The sequence below is a fragment of the Nycticebus coucang genome, chromosome 13, assembly GCF_027406575.1.
Source record: "Nycticebus coucang isolate mNycCou1 chromosome 13, mNycCou1.pri, whole genome shotgun sequence".
In the NCBI taxonomy this organism is placed as follows: Eukaryota; Metazoa; Chordata; class Mammalia; order Primates; family Lorisidae; genus Nycticebus; species Nycticebus coucang.
The window spans coordinates 53,349,687-53,362,933 of NC_069792.1; the positions used below are offsets into that span (position 1 = coordinate 53,349,687).

At 34.2% G+C, this 13,247-nt stretch overlaps 1 protein-coding gene across 1 annotated transcript in view; it reads left to right on the forward strand.

The window, feature by feature from the left end:
- Positions 1 to 13,247, forward strand: part of SLC26A7 (solute carrier family 26 member 7) — a 152,213-nt gene that overhangs the window by 51,889 nt on the left and 87,077 nt on the right. Inside the window, exon 3 of the mRNA XM_053558910.1 lies at positions 787 to 959. Within this exon, the coding sequence (XP_053414885.1) occupies positions 787 to 959 (173 nt within the window). The remainder of the gene's footprint in view (positions 1 to 786; positions 960 to 13,247) is intronic.

Here is a 13,247-nt window from a genome sequence, read left to right on the forward strand (position 1 = left end):
CTGTGAAGCTAGTGAATGATGCCCCATGATCATATCAATGTACACAGCTATGATTTAATAAGAAAAAAAAAAAAAGAAAATTGCTCCACATATGTGTGAGGCCATGACAACTCTTGGGAAATACCACTGAACCTTATCTAGCAATATGTTGTTATAATATAATAAGGGTATACTCTGTTTTGAGATCACAGAGAGTAGAAGGATTAAGCCTGGTAAAGAAAATCGTGCCTGGATCCTTGTTAGACATGGTATTTGAGCCAGACTTTGAAAGACAGGTAGATTGGAGGAACATAATTTCAAGCAAAGAAATTGTATTAACCACTAAGCTTACTGAGGTCTACGGAGTCATCATCTCACCTGTATTTCTCCCAAACCCTTAAACAGAGGTATTATTTTCCCCATTTTATGGATGAGCCAATTGAAACCTACAGTGATATATTTTAGATAACAGGATTAGATGCAAGTCCAGGCCATAATCTTACTTCCTGCCCCTAGGACATTCTCTATGCCAGTCTACAGAGAGGTGGGGAGATGGCCCAGGAGGGAATAGCAAGTAGATGGGTGTGGCTTTATGTAGAATGAATATTCATATATGGAGATAAGTTTCTGTTTCTTTCAGAGAGGGGGATAAAGGGTGGAGAAGTGGTAAGGAACAGAGGAGAGAGTTTCTAATAGATCTGTTTGGTTATACAACATGGTTTCAACATTAATGGTGGAATCGCACAACTTTTATTAAGTCTTTTATCTGTGTTACTAACAGAAAAGTTTCCTCATTCCCTCTTTTAGGCACCTTTGCCTTGACATCCTTAATATCAGCCAATGCTGTGGAACGGCTTGTCCCTCAGAGCATGCAGAACCTCTCCATGCAGAGTAACACAAGTGTGCTGGGCTTATCTGACTTTGAGATGCAAAGGATTGGTGTTGCTGCAGCAGTTTCCTTCTTGGGAGGTGTGATTCAGGTAAGGAATACTGACTTGGAAATAAAGGAAAAGAAATAGTGGAAAACAAAAGGCAATTTTCTTTTTTCCTTTTTTAATTTAATTTTTATTAAATCATAACTGTATATATTTATGGGGTACAATGTGATGATTTGATATACAACATGGAATACTTAAATCAAACTGATTAACATAAAGCAATTCTATTTTTATTCTCATTCATGGGTTTGTCTGTCCAGATTCAGATGAAATAAAGGGCACATGTGTTTTATGTTTTTTTAAATTTCAAATTAATATGAGGGTACAAATTTTTAGGTTACATTGTTTTCAATGCTAAGGTAAAGTTTAAGTTGTAGTTGAGCCCTTCCCCCAGGGGCATGCTGAACACCCTCACCCTGTGCACATCAAGTGAGATCCCGCCAATTGTCCTCCCTTCTCCCAGCAAAGGTTCTCTCTTCCCCTCCCCTGTTAAGACTATATTTGTGTTTTATCATTCGTGTGTGTGGTGTAGTTGTTTATATTGGTTTTATATAACTCTTGAGTGCAATTGGATTTTTTTTTCCATTCTCAAGATACTTTATTAAGAAGAATGTGTTTCAATTCCATCCAGGTAAACATAAAAAACAAAGTATTCATTTTTTCATATGGCTGAATAGTACTCTTTGGTATATATATGCCACAATTTGTTAATCTATTTATGGGTTGATGGGCATTTGGGTTGCTTCTACAAGTTGGTAATTGCGAATTGTGCTGAAATAAACATTCTAGTGCAAATGTCTTTGTGGTAAAATGAATTTTTTTTTTCTGGGTAAATACCTAGAAATAGAATTTGGGATCAAATGGAAGGTCAACTTTTAGTTCTTTAAGAATTCTCCATACTTCTTTCCATAAAGGTTTCATTAATTGTAGTCCCACTAGCAGTGTTGACATGTTCCCTTCCCTCTGCATCTATGCCAGCATCTACAGATATGGGACTTTGTGATGTAGGCTAATCTCACTGGAGTTAGTGATACCTCATGGTGGTTTTGATTTGCATTTCTCTGATGATTAGAGATGATGTGCTGTTTTTTCTTTATAGTGTTACTACCTAGAGTAGTTAGATTATAAATGCTGGTTGAATTAATGAATTAGACTAAATGAATGAATGCTGGTTGAATGAATGAATGAATAAACTGAAGCTACTGAGAAACAGTTTTTTCTGCCTTCTTAAAATTTTTTTTTAATATTAGGTTAATGTGAGGGTATGAACAACTTGGCTACAATATTTGTATTTGTAAGGTAGAATCTCTCTTATAGTTGTGTCCTGCAGCCAAAAGTTATGCCATACACCCTTGAATTGTGCCCGTTAAGTGGAAGCACACCAATTCCCTTCCCTCCTTCCCTCTCCCTCTTCTTCATTCTCCCTCCACCCAAGTTGAATTGAATTGAGTTTGTCTCCTGTGCAGGTGTGAATTAAATCATCTACTGACTTCGTATTAGTATTGAGTACATTAGATATTTGCTTTACATTCTTCTGATACTTCAGTAAGAAGAATGTATTTCAAATCCATCCATGTTAATATAAAAGATACAAAGTCTTCATCTTTTTATGGATGAATTGTATTTCATGGTATACATATACCACAGTTTGTTAATCCATCCCTAAGTTGGTGGGAATTTAGGTTGTTCCCACATCTTGATGACTGTAAACTGAGCTGTGATAAACAATCTAGTGCAAATGTTCTTATGATAAAGTAATTTTTTTTCTTATGGGTAGATGCCTAGTAATGGGATTGTGGGAACAAATGGGAGGTCTAATTTGAGTTCCTTGAGGATTCTTCATACTTCTTTCCAAAGAGGTTGTATTGGTTTGCCATCCCACCAACAGTGTAAAAGTGTTAGCCTCTCTCCCCATTCATGCCAGCACCTGCAACTTTGGGGCTTTGCTAATCTTACTGGGGTGAAGTGATATCTCAGGGTGGTTTTGATTTACATTTCTCTGATGATTAGGGATGATGAGCATTTTTTCATGTTTGTTAGCCATTCATCTGTCTTCCTCAGAGAATGTTCTATTTATGTCTCTTGCCCAGTGATATATGGAATTGTTTGCTCTTTTTTGTTGATTGAGTTCTCATCTAGTTATCAAGCCTTTGTCAGATTCATAACATGCAAATATATTTTCCCATTCTGAGGGTTGTCTATTTGCTTTGATTTTTGTCAAAGCTGTGCAGATGCTTTTCAGTTTAATTAACTCCTGCTTGTTGATTTTTATTGTGATTGCCACTAAAGTCTTCTTCATAAAATCTTTCCCCAGGCTGACATCTCAAGAGTTTTACCCATTCTTCCTTCTAGGATCTTTATCATTTCTGACTTAGATGTAAATCTTTTATCCATCTTGACTCAGTTTTTGTAAGTGGTGAAAGGTGTGGGTTCAGTTTCAGCCTTTTACATGTGGTCATTCAGTTCTGCCAGCATCATTTATTGAATGGAGATTCTTTTCTCAAGGGTATGCTTTAGTTTGGTTATCAAAGATCAGATGGCTATAGGAGACTGGTTTCATATCTTGGTTTTCTATTCAGTTCCATATGTCTATATTTCTATTTTTATGCAAATACGATGATGTTTTGATCACTGTGGACTTGCAATATAATCTCAAGTCTGGTAGAGTGATGCCTCTGGCTTTGTTGTTATTACAAAAAATTACCTTGGCTATTCAGGTTTTATTCTATTTCCATACAAAATGAAGAACAAATTTTTTCTAGTTCTTCAAAGTATGATGTTGGTGTTTTAATGGTGATTGCATTGAATCTATAGATTTCTTTGTATAGTATAGACATTTTAACAATGTTGATTCTTCCCAGCCAAAAGCGTGGTATGTTCCCATATTTCTTAATGTATTCTGCTATTTATTTTCTTAGGGTTTCATAATTCTCTTGTAGAGGTCCTTCACTTCTAGGTATATTCCTAGGTATTTCATTTTCTTTGTAGCCACATTTCTTTGAAGACACTGCAAAAGGAATTGTGACTTTGGTTAGCTTTTCAACTTGGATGTTATTGGTATATACAAAGGCTACTGATTTGTGGACATTGATTTTATATCCTGAGACATTACTGTATTTCTTAATCACTTATAGGAATCTTGTGGTTGAGTCTCTGAGGTTTTCTAACATCCTATCAACAGTGAACAGTGAGAGTTTGACCTCCTCTGCCCCCATTTGGATGCCCTTTTTATTCTTTTCTTGTCTGATTGCATTATCTAGAACTTCCAGCACTATGTTGAATAATAGTGGTGATAGATGACAGTACTGCCTGGTTCCAGTTCTAAGTGGAAAAACTTTCAGTTTTACTCCATCCAGTATGATATTAGCTATGGGATTGTCATAGATGACTTTAATCATTTTAAGAAATATGCCCTATACCTATATTCTGAACAGTATTTTTTGTTTTGTTTTGGTTTTTTTTTTGCAGTTTTTGGCCAGGGCTGGGTTTGAACCTTCCATCTCTGGCATATGGGGCCAGCACCCTACCCCTTTGAGCCACAGGCACCGCCCTCTGAACTTTTTTTTTCTTTTTTTTGTAGAGACAGAGTCTCACTTTATGGCCCTCAGTAGAGTGCCGTGGCCTCACACAGCTCACAGCAACCTCCAACTTCTGGGCTTAGGCGATTCTCTTGCCTCAGCCTTCCGAGTAGCTGGGACTACAGGCGCCCGCCACAACGCCCAGCTATTTTTTTGGTTGCAGTTTGGCTGGGGCCGGGTTTGAACCCACCACCCTCGGTATATGGGGCCAGCGCCTTACCGACTGAGCCACAGGCACCGCCCACATTTTTTTTTTAATTAAATCATAGCTGTGTACATTAGTATGATCATGGGGCACCATACACTTGGTTCATAGACCGTTTGACACATTTTCATCACACTAGTTAACATAGCTTTCCTGGCATTTTCTTTGTTATTTTGCTAAGATCTTTACATTCCACATTTACTAAGATTCACATATACCCTTGTAAGATGCACCGCAGGTGTAATCCCATTAATCCCCCTCCTGAACAGTTTTTGTTAGAAAAGGATGCTGAATTTTATCAAATGCTTTTTCTGCATCTATTTAGAGCATCATACGGTTTTTGTTTTTGCTTCTATTGATATGATGAATTATATTTATAGTTTTGCTCATGTTAAACCAGCTTTGTTTCCCTGGGATGAAGCCTATTTGATCATGATGTATAATTTTTTTAATCTGTAGTTGTAATCTATTGGCTAAGATTTTATTGAGTATTTTTGCATCAATATTTATTAGTGAAATTGGTCTTTAGTTCTCCTTTTGAGTTGGGTCCTTCCCTTGTTTTGGTGTCAGAGTTATGCTTCATTCATAGAAGGTATTGGGGGAAAGTTCTTTCTTCTCAGTGTTTTAGAATAGGCTCTGAAGCATAGGTACAAGCATCTCTTTGAATGTTTGAGAGAATTCAGGTGTGATGATATTTGGCCCATGCTTTCTTTGTTGGAAGATTTTTTTTCTTGTTTTTTTGATGTCACTGTATTGTTCTGTTCAAGAAAATTTGTTCTTGGTTGGGCCTAGGGAGATGATGTGAATCCAGGATTGGTCCATTTCCTACACATTGTCAAATTTCTGGGTGCAGAGTTTCTTGTAGTAGTCAGAGATAATCTCTTGTATATCTGTGGTATCTCTTGTTATTTCTCCTTTTTCATTTTTGTTTGAGGTTATTAGAGATTTACTTTTCTGTTTCTGATTAATCTGGCCATAGGTTTGTCGATTTTTATCTTTTCAAAGAACCAACTTTTTTAAAAATTAAATTTCTGAATGATTCTTTTGTTTTTAATTACATTTATTTCTGATTTAATTTTGGTTATTTCTTTCTTGTTAGGTTTGGGATTGGATTGTTCTTCCTTTTCCATATTCTTAAGATGACTCATTAGGTGTTGATGTGTTCTCTTTCTGTTTTTTGGAAGTAGGCATCTAATGTGATAAATTTCCCTTCTAGGACTACTTTTGCAGTATCCCACAGGTTTTGGTTGCTTATAGCTTCATTGTTGTTATGTTTAAGGAATTTAATAATTTCCTCCTTTATCTCTTCCTTGACCCTACTGTCATTCACCATAAGGTTGTTTAATTTCCATGCCTTTGTGTGGGGATGAAAATTTTTATTGGAGTTGAGTTTCTACTTTATTGCCTTGTGATCTGAGAAGATATAAGATATAATTTCAATTCTTTTAATTTTGTTGAGGTTTGAGTTGTTTCCTATGATAGGATCTATATTGTAGTATGTTCCTTGGGCTAATGAGAAGAACATATTGTATATTCCTTAGCTTTGGGATGGTGTGCTCTGTATATGTCTGTTAAGCCAATTTGTTCTAGGATCCTTTTCATCTTTGGTTATTTTTTGCTTGGAGGATCTTTCCAGGTCTGTCAGTGGGGGTGTTAAAGTCCACAGCTATTATGGTGTTATTGGATATCATATTGCTCAGATCAATTAAGGTCTTTTTCATAAATCTGAGAGCACTTGAGTACATAAATATTTAGAAATGAAATGTTCTCTTTTTGTATTGCTCCCTTGACCAGTATCAAGAGGCCCAGTTTTGAACATGCTTTTAGAACATGCTTTCTAAAATGTATTTTACAAAATTTCTACAATGAAAAGGAGATGTGACCAGATTTCTAGAGCACACTGAACTTTAAGATTTTATTATTTTCTTTACTATATCAGTACTATATCCTTAGTTTGGCTAAAGGTTTGCTGAGGTCATTGGACTCCTATCTGTATCTGCAGCATCAGAGATGTGTTTTGCTGCCAAGTTCTCTGTAGTCTTTCTATTTCTTTAAAATCTCAGAATACCTAATTTGATGTTTCAAGTCAGTGGTCAAAATTAGATGACTCAGAAATGGCTATGAAATAAATGTACAAATGCATTAAGTATTATATATGGACTTTCCTGTTTGGTATATCCATTTTTGCTTATGCTTTTGTTGTAAACTGCATATGCATGCATAAACTTCCTGGGTGGTTATGTTTTAGTTGGCAGAGCTCTCTTTTGCAGTATAACATTATTTACAAGGTCAAAAAATCAGGTAGATACCAAGAAGGGAGTAAAACAGTTGATTGCCTGGACTGGATCATAGGAATAAAGATGTGACCCTTAAGGAAAGAAACATGAAAAATCTTAGAGTAACATTGCCTTCCATCTACATAAAAAAGAATGAAGTATTAAATATGTAAGGTAAAATGAGAATAAGAACTGATGTCTTCATAGCTCTTGAGAACCATAGACTGTTTGAGTGACAGCTTTGCCTAGAAGACTGACCAGACTAGAGAGCCAATCACTGTTTTCTGTGGCTCATGTCTGTGCTGTCATGAAAAGAAAACTAGTTTCCAAGTACCCTATAACTTTGCTTTATTTTTTCAGGCAAGAAAGTTGCCTATAAATTCTGTTACTTGCACAGGCTGGCTTGTACAGTGTCCTTGTCTGCCTCACTTGGCCCACATGAGTCCCACTAAGATGCCCATCATCTGTCTCCATCTTAGAAATAATCAGCCATGTGAACTGGTGGTTCAGATGCCAATATGTTGCCTTATATTTGGTATAGGGTTTCTTTAATTTCTGTTTACTTAAGATAAAAATCTCTGTATTAACACAGTGGAGATAATAGTGTATCTTTTTTTTCTGTGCCTTTATTTTTTTCTTTCATATTTCTCTTTGTATTTATGATTTTTATTAGGTCTGACTTTCCTTTATAAAGCAAGAAACAGTAGTTCTAGATACTTTAAAAAATCTAAGGGTGTACATAATTAGCAATAAGACCCAGCAGCCTTTTGTTTAGTTTCATTTTAACCATTTTCCGTAAGTTTAAAACAATCACCAGATATTTTTTTTATTATCTAGCATATTTGGATTAAGAATTTAAATGATAAAATAGAAAAGTAAAAGCCAGGGTTCTAACAACATAAAAATAAATATCTCATTTCCCGGAATGAAACTCCCTAGAATTGTAAGAGTAAAGCAGCATATTATTAAAGATAATAAAAATAATTTCACTTTCATGGCCTTTTATTACATGTAAAATCTGATCCAGAGAGTTGCATGTTTTCTCTTATAACTTCATCAAACATCTGTTTTCTTTCCTCTTTAGCTCTGGTGTTGGATATGTGACTTAAGTTTTAGCCAATTTTTAAACAGATGGCTGGACTTTATTTGACCTCCAAATGTCTCTGTCCATTGCCAACTAGTACCTTTGCATCTTCTGGATCTCTTGGATCAGCTTCTCAGTCATTTTTCCTTTTTTCCATTCGCATGAAATCCACTAAATCAAAGTATTAAGTTTCTGTAAATACAGGAGGTGTTTGTTTGCCTTGTTTTATTTATTTGTTTGTGTATTGTTTTGCTTTTGCTTGTACATCATTTGTTTTCAAGGTCTTTTCACTTTCTGAAAAGCCAACTGATGGAATTAGTTAGTAAGATTATATTGTTAAGGTACCTGAAACAATCTTAGATGATCTGACTCAACAGAGATGTTCTTAGCTGCAAATAATAGGGAACCTTGCTATAAGAGGGTTACATCATGAAGACATTTGTTGCCTCTTGTATTATAGGAAGGCATAGAAGATTCTTAAGGGGCTATGGAGTCTGCTTTCTTTTATTAGATCACAAGAGCTCTGTGCATTTTCTTTTATGCCCTCTCTTCTGGTAGTTCACAAGTTTTTCCCTCTTAAATTGTAGCTTTTATTTGTTTAATTGTTCCTACACACAAGTCTCTCTCCATGCCTCTACTTGACTTACATTCTTTAATATTATTTTAATGATTCAGCATGTCTATCTTTTAAATTTTAACTTGTCTTATATAAGTTTTAGAAGAAATTATGCATGAAACAATAGAGGAATTGGAATGCAATTAAGATCTGTTACTTACAGCAAACTGTCTTCATTTGAAAATTTTGGTTTTATATTGCAAATAGCCTGTTTTTGCTTTTCGTCCAACTTTTTGTATGTCTATAATATTTTAGTTTGTTTTCTTTTCTATGTAAGACATTATTTACAGAACACAGTTCTTGAGGATAATTGTAGTATCTTAACTTAAAGTGTTCACTGTACCTACCATAGAACTCTGTCCATGGTAGATTGTCAGAAAGCCAGTTGAGTTAAAAAAGTGAATTTTTTGTTCAGAAGTCTGAAAACCAAGAAGTATTAGACATTGTGCTTGGTAGTAATTTCATAATTTTAAAAAAATAATTGAGTCTGACTTCTGTGAATTTTTACTATTATTATAACATATGGGATTGTAACAAAAGGCACCTCTTTACCACCCCCACCTTTGTTTCCCCATCCTTTCTATTCTGTTCTTTCTCACCCTCTGTAGGAACCCTGTCTCACTGTTTCTGGTATATACTTCCATGTTTCTTTTGCAAAATGAGAAGATATGTCTTTATTTTCTTATTTGCCCTTCTTATGTAAAAGGTAGTAGTCTTTTACACTCTGCTTTCTTCACTTAATAATATATATCTTGAAAGCCACTCCATGTCAACTCATCGTTTTTCTGATGTTTTTAAATTGTTCTATAGTACTCGATTGTGTAGATATACCATAGTTTATTCAACATATCTTCTATTTTTGAGCATTTATGTATTGTAAATCATAGTGCCATGTATGTATATGTATTTTCATTTTGTTAGTAGTGTCTGTTGAAGGTGACACTACTAGGTGTCCTAGAATTGTAATAAAAAATCAATGCAAAACAAAAATAAATATATTTTTGTTAGATATTGTCAAATTTCCTTCCAAAAGGATTGTAGCAGTTCTGTTCCACCAGCAGTGTTTCAGCCTCACCAACAGAATGTGTTCTCAGACTTTTAAACTTTAGCCAATCAGGTGAGAAGTAATTTTCAAAGATAATTTGAGTTTCTTAAATTACAGGTGCGTTTCAACATCTTTTCATATGTTTAAGATCATTTTGTATCAATGTTGTGAATTGTCTATTTACAGCTTTAGCATTTTCCCATCAGAGTTTTTGATCTTTTCCTTTCAAAATTCTGAAAGTGCTTCCCATATTATGCATATTAACTCTTTCTCTGTGATATATGTTGCAAACATATCCTTCTAATTTGTTTAATTGTTCCTACACACAAGTCTCTCTCCTCTCTCTTCTTTGAAGTTATTTTGCAATGCAGATTTTTAAATATTATATAGTCAAATTTATCAGTCATTTGTTTTTGTTGCCTGTGGATTTTAAGTCAGTGTTAGAGAGTTAGTATCTACACTGAAATTGTAGTGAAGTTCACTCATTATTTTTCAAGCGCTTATATACTGTCTTATGTTTTTCTTTTTTATATTTAATATTCTGGTAATTGTTGTTTATGCTTGCACTTGTGTGAAGTATGGATCTAATTTTATTTTTTTCTATTTGGCTGTCTAGTTGGGTCAGCAACATTTATTAAGAGTCCAGCTTTGCTTCCATGACTCAAGATTGCACTTTTATCACTTCCATATGTATTTAGGTCTATTTTAGGATTTTCTATTCTATCCTATTAGCTATACAACAAATCTTGTGACAGCAGCATCCTGTTTTAACAGAGTGGTTTAATGTCTGCTGGAATTACTCTGCCTTGGTAGTTTTAATTTCTTTGTGTGTTCATGGTTATTCCTGCATGCTTGTTTCTCCTTAAGAACTTTAGCATCGACTTGTCTAGCTCTATAAAAATGCTTGTTGATATTTTGTTAGGGCTGTGTTAAATTGACATCTTTATGATGTTGAGTTGTCCTATTCAAGAACAGGGCATGCCTTTCCTTCTGTTCAAGTGTAATTTTGTGTCTTCGAACACAAAAAGGTTTTAAAATATTCTTCTTGATGGCATGGCAAGTTTATTTCTAAGTATTTAATCTTCTTCCTTACTTTTAAAAATGAGGTTCTCTTTACCATATGTCATCTGACTGATTATAGTTTGTGGCTAGGAAAGCTATTGTCTTTTGTATGTTAATTTTATATCTTCATAGATTACTGAGTTCTTTTATTAACTGGATTATTTTTTATGTTCATTGATTTTCTTAGAGATATTTTACTTCTTTCCAAATTTATATGACAGGTTATATCTTTTATCCAGTTGCATTAGGTGGTAACTTTATTATAATGTTAAATAATAATAAAACTAATGGGCATTCTTTTTTTTTTTTTTTGCTGTTTCCAGGTTTGTTTTTTTTTTCTTTCTTTTTTTTTTTATTAAATGACTAGTAGGCATTCTTGCCCTTTCTGGAGCTTACTTAAAAGATCATTAATATCGGCATGAATTATAATGTTGGCCTTAAGAATAAAGTTTACATATTTTGTCATGTTAACAAATTATTGTGTTATACTTTGTGTTCTTAATAGAAATTAGAAAAAAATATTGAATATTACTGAAGGCTTTTTAAGTATCTTTTTAAGATCATCTCATTTTTTTCTCTTAAAACCATTATATGGTATGTTATATTGATAGATTTACTATTATTGAACTAACATTAAATTTCAAGAATAAACCCCAGTTAGTCATGGTATATTTTATTCTTAAATGGTGTTGGATTCTGTTTAGTTGTTAATTTTTTAATTTAGTACATTTGCATCATTTTTCTTTAGTGGTATTGGACTGTAGTTTTCTTTTTTGTGTTGTCTTTATGAAGTCTAAGGGTCAATATTTTACTTTCTCCTCAATGCTCTTAAACATATATACGGTTTTATAGCATCTAGTTATATATTTTAAAAATCATCTATTACCTGGTGCTCTTTTGTGGAGTAATTTTTTGATAATTTTCTCCACTTTTTTCTAAGAAAACTAGTCAGTTTAAGCATCCTATGTCAATATAATAAAATTTGGCAATCTGTATTTCCTTTAAAATTACCATTTTTATCTAGGTTTTTAAATTTATTTGCATGGAGGTCTTTAAAGAAATCTCATGATTTTAAAAAATACTGTTTTAATGATTACCCCTTTTATATTTCCTATATTTATATTTATGCCATTTTTCTTTTTAAAAATCATGCTAGCGGGTGGCTCCCATAGCTCAGTGGGTAGGGCGCCGGCCACATACACCCAGGCTGGCAGGTTTGAACCTAGCCCTGGACAGCTAAACAACAAAGAAAACTGCAACAAAAAAATAGCTGGCTCTGTGGCCAGTGTCTATAGTACCTTCTACATGGGAGGCTGAGGCAAGAGAATTGCTTAAGCCTAAGAGTTTGAGGTTGCTGTGAGCTGTGACTCTGTGGCACTCTACTGAGGGCAAGATAGTGAGACTCTGACTCAAAAAAAGAAAAAATCATGCTAGCTAGGGGTTTGTCTGTGTTTTTAATTCTTTTTTTTTTTAAACTAAGATTTTGATATAGTATGTCTACTTTTTTTTCTGTTTCCATCTCTATTCTACCTTTATTATTTCTTAACATTTGTTAATTTTTCAGTTGTTGCTCTTTTTATATCTTTCAAATTTATTTATTATGACTTTTCAATTTTTATTAATGAAAGCATTTAGTGATATGCATTTTCTTATGCCTATTGCTTAAAATGTATTATATACATTCTGATAATGCTTTGCTATCACTATTTTTTAGAACTAAAAATTCTGTGATTTCAATTTACATTTCCTTTTTCTCCCAACAATTGTTTAAGAGAACAGTTTTTAATTTTTAGGAGGATAAACTTTTTTGCTTTTCAGTTTTGTCAATTTCTAGTATGAGTATATTGTGGTCAGGGAGTATGGTTTGTAATATTTTTATTAATATATTACTTAATTTGCTGATGCTTTTCTTGTAACCTACTATATGATCAATTTTATTGTAAATGTTTCATGACATTTGGGGATGAGAAGGCATAGTTGTTTTCAATTATCAGAATGTAAAGATCAGTATATTGCTGTAAGTTCTATCTTACTATGATTATTCACTTTTTATATATTTTCTCTTTCTTGCACATCATTATCTTTATATTTCTTACTTTCTTGCAAAAGTAGCATATGGTAATGAATGGTGGATTCATTTTTTTTTTTTTTGTAGAGACAGAGTCTCACTGTACCGCCCTCAGGTAGAGAGCCGTGGCGTCACACGGCTCACAGCAACCTCTAACGCTTGGGCTTACGCGATTCTCTTGCCTCAGCCTCCCGAGCAGCTGGGACTACAGAGGCGCCCGCCACAACGCCCGGCTATTTTTTTGTTGCAGTTTGGCCGGGGCTGGGTTTGAACCCGCCACCCTCGGCATATGGGGCCGGCGCCCTACTCACTGAGCCACAGGCGCCGCCCGAATGGTGGATTCATTATCATAGGCTATTATACCAGAATAATGGTCTTATAGTGGATTGATTACCT